General features: G+C 43.5%; 1 protein-coding gene across 3 annotated transcripts; it reads right to left on the bottom strand.

The window, feature by feature from the left end:
- Positions 1 to 5,933: 5,933 nt before the first annotated feature.
- On the bottom strand, positions 5,934 to 10,392 carry LOC306789867 (SH2 domain-containing adapter protein F-like). 3 transcript variants are annotated; one of them, XM_079285936.1, is made up of 8 exons: positions 10,238 to 10,392; positions 9,266 to 9,515; positions 9,011 to 9,112; positions 8,672 to 8,834; positions 8,339 to 8,596; positions 8,080 to 8,254; positions 7,046 to 7,165; positions 5,934 to 6,873 (listed from the first exon to the last, which is right to left on the bottom strand). In XM_079285936.1, exons 2-8 carry the CDS (start codon positions 9,509 to 9,511, stop codon positions 6,687 to 6,689), a joined length of 1,251 nt encoding a protein of 416 aa, XP_079142062.1. In that variant the 5' UTR covers positions 9,512 to 9,515; positions 10,238 to 10,392; the 3' UTR covers positions 5,934 to 6,686. The 3 variants fall into 3 exon arrangements, with proteins under 3 accessions (XP_079142062.1, XP_079142063.1, XP_079142064.1); XM_079285937.1 differs by having other exon boundaries at positions 10,179 to 10,385; XM_079285938.1 differs by lacking the exon at positions 10,238 to 10,392 and having other exon boundaries at positions 9,011 to 9,185; positions 9,266 to 9,391.
- Between the last annotated feature and the right edge of the window lie 243 nt (positions 10,393 to 10,635).

Below are 10,635 nucleotides of genomic sequence, written 5' to 3'. Positions count from 1 at the left end.
TGTAGCCCACTTATTACCCACAGTACAAAACATTAAAACAATTTGCAAGGGTGTAAAACAGAGAAAAGTAAAGCCACAAATCGTCACATTTTAGAAGTTTGAACCAGCAAACTTTATATAAAACGTCACATACATCAAGTAGGAGCCGTCCACCTTCGTCTATTTATTAAAGTAAATCATAAATTAATTGCACGACAAACTACAAAGCCTTCTGTACCCACTTCATCAATTGCGCAAGACTTCGCGGACAAGTTTAGAGAAACGAGAAATAAAACTCATGAGTGGAAACGTGTTGATCCAAAATCTAGTCCACTTACCGGTGTGTGTGTGCGCGCGCCTCGCCGAGTCTATCTACAGCGATTATGGAAGAGTACAGCTGTCTCTCAGGTGACAACACATCTGTCCCGCCCCGCTGTTTGTCCGTGCCGCACTTCCCTTGTGGTTCGGGGTCCCGTGCAGGATCGTGGAAATCTCTCGAAATGAGGAACTGATTTCACAATTATGTAATTCTCATGAAAGAACCAAAGAAAGAAGATAGGCTTTGGAAAAAGGCGCTACGCTTTGGAAAAAGGAGCTACACATTCCGACTTACTGTGGATTGCAACAACAACAAAAACAGTTTAGGACTTAAACTCTCTTTTTTTATCCGTGTAAAAGCTGTTATGGTTCATATAGCCTTCTGAAATGTATTATTCATATTGTGACATCTCCCTGCAGAGTTGACTCGCTGTCTCTGTCTGTGTCAACAATAAAGAATTGAAGGATGTGCTGCAGGATGTTTGTTGCAGGATGTCTCAAAGCAATTTTAGCTGCGGCTACCAATATCTCCCTCCCTGTTAAAAATGGCATTCTCGCAATTACGCAGGTCGTCTTATTCATAATTTACTCATTAAAAATGCATTACACACATACCAGTAGCTTACAAGTCCAACCAACGTCATACTTGGTATGAATAATGATACTTAATATCAGCAAATAAGACACGTTGTCACGTTTTTACATGGAAACAACTTTTATCACGTTGAGGCAAAGCAGAAGACAAAACACTCCTCCGGGGACCGGAGCTCATCTGTCCTAGATTGAGCTACATTTGCGAGGCAGAGGCAGACAGAGCTGTCGTATCCGAGGCGAGGGGCTGGCAGAGCGGGCTGCCTGGCTAACCACGTACGGGTCGTATCCCTCAAACAGAGCGCTCCTCTCTTTGGGACTGGACAGCTCAAGAAGTCTCTGGCTGGCTACGAAGTTTCTTGCCTCTCTGGAGACGGACCAGCACACCGAGCGCTCTCCTTCGAACTTGGGGTGGTCGTGCTTAGGGGCTGAGAAGATGAAATATAATCATGTCAGATAGCAGGTGAATCCATGCCACAACAGAGCAAACTTTGACAGACCTACTTGCAAGTAGCTCTATGTGTGCTGAAGCTTTGCAGGGTATGTGGGTCATGACTACAGCCTTAGATTTTAGGCCAAAGCCCTCCAGAACTGGCCTTCTTTTTGGTTGGGCAAGCTGGCATATTCGTGAAGTGGCGACTGCCGTCTGCGTCACTCTGTTCAACTACGGTCACATTTCAGGACATGAATGAGATTATATTAAACAAGCACACACATGCACAGAAGCACAATGTCAGACGTGAGCTGTTCGGAATCAATAAAATAAATGAAACTTGGATTCATTTCGATGGAGTCTTAAACCTCCCATTTTTAGCCGTGTGAGCAGATTGGCTCAAGGGATGGCAACGTTGGTCGGTCAACAACCATTGGATGGATTGGACTGCATTATAAATGAGCTGTTTACACTCAAAGTCTCAAAAGTCTCAGTTGCAAAAAAGTGCAACCAATTATGTTGTCCTACATCTGAAAGTTAAATGTGAAACTTCTCAGGTGTATTATTGCTCAAAGGATATGTGCAAAACCAACAAAAACAGCTGCTATCAGTTGTACTATCAGGGAAATACAAAACCTGTGATAAAAATAACTCCTGCACCAATAAACTGACTATGACAGAATTAAAGACAACCTTTAAGTCCTTTGAGTTCAGTTGTCAGACTTTCTAAGTACCTGAAAGCCTGGCCTTACAGTTGGCTGTGGAGTTTAAAAGACTTGCTCATTGCATCATTGAAGAGCAGCCAACTCATGATCTACCGCACACACGGCAGTTTCTTAGTAAATGGTTTGTGTGAGTTACTCACGCGAGCAAGCAGCGGGCGTTCCTGCTGCCAGCCAGCTGCAGGGGGCCGAGGTTGAGCCAGACTACGCAGTCGATCGGATGGTACGGCACGGACAGCCCATTCACTCACCTCCCAAATGGGAGAAAGTCTGGGGAAGAAGAAGAGAGTAAACGAGAGCGCGAGTGAGAGAGGACACGGAAAGTGATAAAGAGGAGCAATTGGTGCGAGTAGGAAAGGGAAAGGTACGAATGTACGAGAACAAACTGGGTGCTGCTCATAAATACGTTGCTCCAGAGTACTCATAGTGGTCAAAAACTCCACAGGGCTCCTTCTAACGGGCTGAGTTGTCCTGGGTTTGGTTTGATAAAAACAACGACTAAATCCATCAAATCAGACATACAAGACTTTGTCGAGGAGAGAACGATAAAGTCCTTTAATGTCTGAAATGAAATGCGCTTCCTGATGTTTTTTTGTCACATTAAAAGCCTTTCTATAATGGCTATAATTCATGGTACCGTAACATTCTGACTTGATGGAATTTGTCCTGAGGAAACGGACATAATACTGAAGTTATATACATAAAAAAGGAAGAAACTTAAACACAAGCAGCTGTCAGAAATAAATAAATCACACGTACATGAATTGTTAGTTTGTCATTAGTAGTCACTATTATGTATTAGTAATATTAGAATATTAGTATATTTACGTGACTTGAGTGGAGAACTTTTTACTTCGACATAGCTCCGACCAGCGAGGGGTCAACTCTACAAGGAAAAATAATTATGCAGAGAATCACAAAAATACAGGAGAGGGCAGGTTTGTAAATTGGGAAAATAGTAGAGATAGAAAGTGAGAGATGTACCAGTTCTGGTGGCAGACCCGGTCCTTTCTGGTGGCAGCTGATCCAGGAAGTAAACAGAACGACTGGAAGATAAGAGAGAAAGAGGCCTCATCAGAGACGGAGGGAGATATAGAGAGACAGAGGGGAGACATAGAGAGACAGAGGGGAGACATAGAGAGACAGAGGAGAGACATAGAGAGACAGAGGGGAGACATAGAGGGGAGACATAGAGGGGAGACATAGAGGGGTGACGGAGAGACAGAGGGGAGACATAGAGAGACAGAGGAGAGACATAGAGAGACAGAGGGGAGACATAGAGGGGAGACAGAGAGACAGAGGAGAGACATAGAGAGAGAGACAGAGGGGAGACATAGAGAGAGAGACAGAGGAGAGACATAGAGAGAGAGACAGAGGGGAGACATAGAGAGAGAGACAGAGGGGAGACATAGAGAGACAGAGGAGAGACATAGAGGGGAGACATAGAGGGGTGACGGAGAGACAGAGGGGAGACATAGAGAGACAGAGGAGAGACATAGAGAGACAGAGGGGAGACATAGAGGGGAGACAGAGAGACAGAGGAGAGACATAGAGAGAGAGACAGAGGGGAGACATAGAGAGAGAGACAGAGGAGAGACATAGAGAGAGAGACAGAGGGGAGACATAGAGAGAGAGACAGAGGGGAGACATAGAGAGAGAGACAGAGGGGAGATATAGAGAGAGACAGAGGGGAGACATAGAGAGAGAGACAGAGGGGAGACATAGAGAGAGACAGAGGGGAGACAGAGAGAGAGACAGAGGGGAGACATAGAGAGAGAGACAGAGGGGAGACATAGAGAGAGAGACAGAGGGGAGACATAGAGAGAGAGAGACAGAGGGGAGACATAGAGAGAGAGACAGAGGGGAGACAGAGAGAGAGACAGAGGGGAGACAGAGAGAGAGACAGAGGGGAGACAGAGTGAGACATAGAGGGAGAGACAGAGGGGAGACATAGAGGGAGAGACATAGAGGGAGAGACAGAGGGGAAACATAGAGGGAGAGACAGAGGGGAAACATAGAGGGAGAGACAGAGGGGAAACATAGAGGGAGAGACAGAGGGGAAACATAGAGGGAGAGACAGAGGGGAGACATAGAGGGAGAGACAGAGGGGAGACATAGAAGGACAGAGGGAGACATAGAGGCACAGACAGATGGGGAGACATAGAGGGACAGAGGGGATCCGTTGGGCCTACCGGTCTGGATGTCTGAGTCGGTTGGGTTTGGGTTGAGCGAGTTTATGCGTCTGAGTTGCCATGGACACAGATGAAGCTGATGTGGGGGAACAGAGCACATTACTGCCGTAATTCATCACTTATTGCAACGTAATCAACCTTCACTAACACGACAATAAACAGCGTGCATGAAGAGAATTCAATGCTAATGGCGCACTTTATCATTCGTAGATAATGAATGTTTTGGTCGTCCGTCATTTCAGTATTAAAATTGCCATAAGCGAGAGCCTAAAAAAACAAAAAGATGAAAATATCCATCCAGACAGAAAATAATGGATTACCCTCCATTTAAAAGTTCCCTGTGCAGAATTTCCACTAGAAAGCCGTTTTCAGAATGGGCTTTTCGGTATACGAGACATCTTGTGTTGCATTTATATTATATATTTACATATTATTGATTATATTGAACTCTGTTAGGGAAAGGAGTAGATGTCATTTTGATATCTTTAGGTGGTTAAATCTTCTTTGTAGAAAAACACATTTCACACACATTTCCAGTCAAAGCTGAGTATTATTTACATATTTTAAGAGATTTCTTTAGTCGTTTATCAATTAAATACTCGAAACATAAGCTGGTTTCAAGCTTTTAAAATGTGAGAATTTGTTGCTCATCTTTAGAATATGTAAGAAGTAAATGTTTGTGTTTTTGACTGTTGGGACAAAACAAGCAATTTGAGCAAGATACCAACTGTAATGCACATTTTTACTACTTCCTGTCATTTCAATGGATTCATTTATAAATAACATCAACATTATGGGGAAAATAACCACTAGTTGAAGGCTTGATTTGACTTAAAGGTTCCCATGTAAGCCTACTATTGGTAATATAATACAACTAGTGTACAATAAACATATGAAACCAAGCACTCGATACATTCAATCTGCAGCCGATAGCGTCAAAGACGTCTAACCTGCAGTACAAATAGTACAGATAAAGGTTTATCTTCAACTCGTTACCTGTTCGGTGCCTCGTTCTCTCGGGCTGCCACCGACACCCGCCGGTTACTAGGGGATCGGGTGACGCTGGTGTGGACCTTTTCATTGCCAGTAAGAGCTTTGGTCCCCGTTTACTTCCCGTCAGCTTTCGCACTAACAAATGCTGCTACAAGAAATAAAAACGAGCCTATTTAGGTTCTTAATCATGTCAAGTTTGAAAAGGTCTCTACCGAAGATTGTCAATGAAAAAGGGATGGCCGACTCCGTGTCCCTGTTTGGTACACTTAGCTATTCCCCACTTAATCACTTAAAAGGTGACGTTTACTGTTCTGTATTGTGGTCCATATAAATAAACAAATACCCATCTATCTCTATATATTAGGTACACCATTCAAAACAGTATGCGAGACCTTTTAAGTGATTAAGTGATCCACAGAAACACGGAGCGATGGGAAGGAAGGGCATGAATACAGGTCTTAACACCACAGATGTGGACGTGTTGAAGTTGAGGAGATAAAGATCACATTTAACTTACCTTCTCTCACCTCATCTCTACTTCAGTACCGGGACAGTACATGCTGTGACATGCCTATTTCACAATCATTCATTTAAAATTCAGACAGAGAACGTAAAATCAAACAACGCAGACTATTTAAAAACAGACACTTTTATTTTCAAAAGACATTTCAATTCTTATAAAACAGAACAGTAAATAATCTACCAAAGCTCCTTGAACAGTAATGATCACAAAGCCAAAAGCTTTTAATAGAATACTGCAGTTATTGTTCTCTAAACTAGTACCGCAGGAGTCCGCTACTCGGCGAAGTTATACGCAGCTATATAACAGTCACAGTATGTGGAGTGTTTGGTTGATATTGAAACACTTGAAGGATAATAATAGTGTTGTTTGCAGTTCCAGTACTTTCGACCGTCGATATCGAGTTGAAATCCCCACGTCTCATATCTTTTTTTGTCGCTTTAAAACATCAAAATGCACATGGAAATAACTGCTGCCTGGGTTGAAAACTCAACCTAGACAACACCAGTATTATCCTTTAAGTGATCTGGCAGTGTAGTATATTTATGCTCGACAGCAAAAGAGACACATCTCCATGCAATATTCTGTAGATTCTCCTGTCTCAAGACATGAGTTTGTTTTTTTATATTCACCTAAAAGTTCCAGCTACCAATCTTAATATCAATGATTACTGATTCTCAGGAGTCCATGGTCTTAAAATAAGAGGATTTCAGTGACACAACCAGAAGATTCACAAGGCACCGAGCTCTCTTATTAAGCTGCCAGTGTAGTTATTGGGGAAAAGATAAATGGAAAAGACAGCACCAACCAGTCCAATCTCTTGCGGGCATTCAGGTAGAATGGCGGTGAAAAGGCATGTAGGAAAATAGGAAGTGAATAGGTAAACATTGAGTATATATTGTATTCAGTAGCACCAATAGAAAGAGTACGCGAGAGTGTCAGAGGGTCTGCACTATGACAGGATACAGTAGGGACATGTGTTCGGCTCCTCTGATAGGCAGCTTGTGTGTAGTGTAGTAGTGGATGACCTCGGGGATGGTGGAGAAGGGAGGGCTGTTCTCCCCGAGCACGTAGCGCCCCTCTGCAGACCGAGTGAACTTCATGTGCATGAAGCCTTTACAGCTCCTGGCAGAGTGAGAAGGGAGAAGGAAATCTATCTTCTTAGGTTTGTAGTCTGGTAAATAAATACGTGTCAGACTTTATAATTAAAAAAAACGAAGAAAAAAAAAAACACCAAACAGGAAGTACTGAGAGATTCGTCATTCACAGCAGGAGTAAGAGAGCGGGAAGTGTCTACCTGAGTGAGAGCGAGTAGTTGTTCCGGCAGGTCTGGCTGTTCCTCACCATGTAGGAGCTCTCTTTGCACAGAGTCAGTAGACTCTCTGCCTCCGAGCGGCTCAGGCCTCCATGGTACCACCTGCGGGAGGAAACGCGCCAACACAAGAGTTTAACTCCTACGTGGTAACTCGTGGACTGCCGTCGTCTTCACCGCGTCTCAAACCGTACTTTGCTTCTTTACTCTACGCACCAAGGTGCGGACATTTGTAGTCGAAACACACTGCCCTCCCCTCCCAATAAGAAGCTGAATTAATTCATGCCAATTACTTTGTTTCATCAACATGTTTCAATCCATAAGTTTAGCTTTCAGCACTGAGGGAAAAAACCTATGACTGAATTATTTGACTTCTCTCTTTACTTGTAACTGCTAACCCGGAATGCTAAATAGGAAATCTTTTTTGGATGCTTGATTTGTGACTTTTGTGTTGCTTTAATTTTTAATCCTGCTCTACCACTGACAGTCGAAACAGCCCAATAACGTATAATGGTGGTAGTCTAAATGGTATATGCTTTTACTTCATCCATCCGATTCCAAAGCAAAGCCATGAATCGTGAGTTGTTGTAATAAAAAGGGACTAAAGCCAGGGGACACATAACGACACACAACTAAAGGAACTACAACAAAACCCAGTGCTGCCGTCAACCTGTGTGAGCATTCCCAAGAGAAATGAAACCTTTTGGATCAACATACAACTGGAAAGTAATTTCCTCTGTTTGCTCAACTGTGAAGATATAAAACAACCATTCAAATCCAACTTGTCCCACTGGAGGTGATAAAAAAAAAAATCTTAACATTTTCCTCGTGACACAAACCGCACAGTTACAAATAAAGATCATGCATTTGCATTGATTGAAGATTGAACATCAGTTCACCCTTAAAAGACCAGCTGGACTCCCTTCAAGCATTCCTGAGATATCGCGTTAACAACAATGGACTGGACGGACGGCATGAAAACATTTAAAAACACCATCTTTTAACATTTGCAGACGTACACTTGTCTCTCCAGTGGCATAGACGGATCCACTCTCTCTCCCAGGAGAGGAGGCGTGTCACCAACCAGCAGGAGTGCAGCCGAGTCAGCTGTGGATGATGTGGTGCCCGTCTTGGTGAGCCGGGTCTGCTCTGTCTGAGCTCGTGAGCGCTCCCGTTCCACCCCTTCAAACTGAACTATGGCCAGACGGAGATATACACAAGTAGGTAAACACACATACACACACATTTGAAATGTATATAATGACAATGTCAGTTTACCTGCTAGAGCTTTAGATATGTTGTCCTTCTTCCACTCCCAGGGCTGGTCGTATTCCTCAGCCGGCCTCTCATCGTCCCGAGGCAGCCTGCTCTCTCTGCTCTCTATTTGGGCAAATCCAACCTCGACCCTCTGAGTTTGTTGCTGTGCTGCTGGAGCAGCTCGGTGGTAGTGACGAGGCGGCTCCTCGTACGGGTTATCGTATAACTGGCCGCCGTCTGCACTCCCAGACCTGTTATTCATAATGCTGAGCTGCAGTTCTGCACAATAAACAAAGAGTCAAGGACTTTCAAATTTTTTTTAAATGTGTGAGAGAAAAATGTCTCATAACAAACCTGAGATAATCCGCTGGGCTTCAAATGGCTCCATGTAGCTGCAGCAGTCTGTTGATGCAGATTTGGGCTCCCAGTTTGGTCTGCCTCTTGGGTCTGGACGCACATCAAACGGATCAGAGTAGTCTGTGTCAGAGTCCGACGCTGCTGGGGCAGAAGGAATCACCTTGGTGGGGAGAGAGAGAGAGAAACTATAAGCATCTCACACACGAATAAACTGGAAATATAACTGCGTGTGAAATCTATGCGTGTGTGAGAGAAAATGAGTACGCAAAATGAGATGAAGAAGGAATAAAGGAGAAATGCCAAGGAAAAGTAAAGCCGAACACAAGCAGTTCTTACAGGTTCCTCTTGAGTAGTCACAGGATTTAGGGGCACTTTGCAGCAGCCAAACTCCTGAGAGTCCACTTTAATAAGTCTGTGCTTGGGAGACACCACTTTCACCTGGAACATAACACATGTAAACACAACTTTAAATGTTCAGAATTCACCTCCGTACTCACCGTCAAAGGGAGATCTAGGAGAAAAGACTACATTTAGCGAGACACGGTAAAAACATACTTCACGTACATGACTGTAAAAAGATGCATGTCATACCTCCACAACATTAGGCAGCACAGAACCGAATGCAGGGAAAGAGGGTAGGCTCACTGCGGCGCTACAGGGGCTGAAACCACCATTCTGATGCTCCTTATCGGAGTGTTGATATGGGTCCTCGAAATCTAGCTCCTTCTGGGCTCTGTAGGCCCTCAAAATCTCACTTTCACTGTAATCTGGCCTCGGGGGCTGTGGAGGGTCACGCCTGGTGCCGAAGTTTAGGTAGTCCTTCAACCACTTTGCCATGGATCTGGGAATGAGGTGGCAAACAGAAAGCTTACAATTATTAAGATTGACAAAGTGCTGGACATTTTTTTTTGAAAATAAAGAATTAGACAAATAACCACAAGATCTTGCATCAGGGCCATAAAAGATATACTCGTTGACCTAATTGCTAATTCAACACTGAGAAAGAAATAATGCGACACCAGCCGAATGCCAAATGTGTAACATTGAGTTGGGCCTATAAAGTATTATAAGTAAAGCAGGCTAATAATCCCCACGAGGACTTGATTGTATTTAGCATACTATTATATGAATTTAGCTAACGCTAGAGTTAAATCCCCAGAAGAACTGATCATCGGAGAAATAAAGGCGTTAGCATCAATCAATCAACAGGTCCAGCAGAATGAGCCTTTTGATAACAAAGGTCAACCATTGACAATAGCTAGTTAGCAATAGGGGGTCAATTAGGGGGTTTCAATCAATCACCTAACGTTATTCATCATAGTAACACTCGATTAAGCTCAGCATTTTCTTCAAAACTATTAGCACCAAGCTGAATATGTAGACACATACCGCTGATATGTTATTTATCAAAAACAAGTAAAGGGTTAAAGTAATGTGACTCGTACACTTGATGGTGAATGCTCAGTAAATAAGCCAAAGCTAAGCTAGCTGGATAGCAGCTAACCTCGAAGCGTCTCAACCGTTGACTGACGTTGACTGCTGACGTTACTTCTTTACGCTCACCCTCTTTCTTTGCATTGACGGTGTTCCGTTCCAGTTTACCATCCGGCGTGTCGTTGTTAACGTTATTAGGCCTCAAAATAAAACATTGTTATCCGTGAAATCCGTTCTGCTTTCTAAGCCAAGCAGGTCAGTCCGCTAATGTTAGCTGGACCAGACGAGTCCGTGGAGCAGACACAACACTCACTCACTGGCGCGGAGGACTGCCTTAAAGGGGCATAGGGAGATATGTTTGGTTGGCCGACATTAATGCTGTCAATGTGCAACGTTAGTGGGCTTTGTGACTCTGTGACTAGTACTTAACCCACAAATGCAATCATTTGTCTCACAGATGTAGTGTTCGAGTAATTCAGACTGATGTCTTCTTGTGGTCTGATATATAATAACATATTGATGCAGAT

The sequence above is a fragment of the Melanostigma gelatinosum genome, assembly GCF_949748355.1.
Source record: "Melanostigma gelatinosum genome assembly, chromosome: 16".
Lineage (NCBI taxonomy): Eukaryota > Metazoa > Chordata > Actinopteri > Perciformes > Zoarcidae > Melanostigma > Melanostigma gelatinosum.
Note: the sequence above shows the minus strand (reverse complement) of the source record. Positions and strands in the feature narration are given on the sequence as shown.

What these genes read in the sequence shown, in the direction of transcription:
- LOC306789867 (XM_079285936.1), bottom strand. Translation starts at nt 9,511, where the DNA reads ATGGCAAAGTGGTTGAAGGACTACCTAAACTTCGGCACCAGGCGTGAC. An exon ending in TGCTGCCTAATGTTGTGGAG is followed by an intron (nt 9,113 to 9,265) that starts GTATGACATGCA and finishes GTTATGTTCCAG; the next exon opens with GTGAAAGTGGTGTCTCCCAA. An exon ending in ATGCCACTGGAGAGACAAGT is followed by an intron (nt 7,166 to 8,079) that starts GTACGTCTGCAA and finishes TTCCTCCCGCAG; the next exon opens with GTGGTACCATGGAGGCCTGA.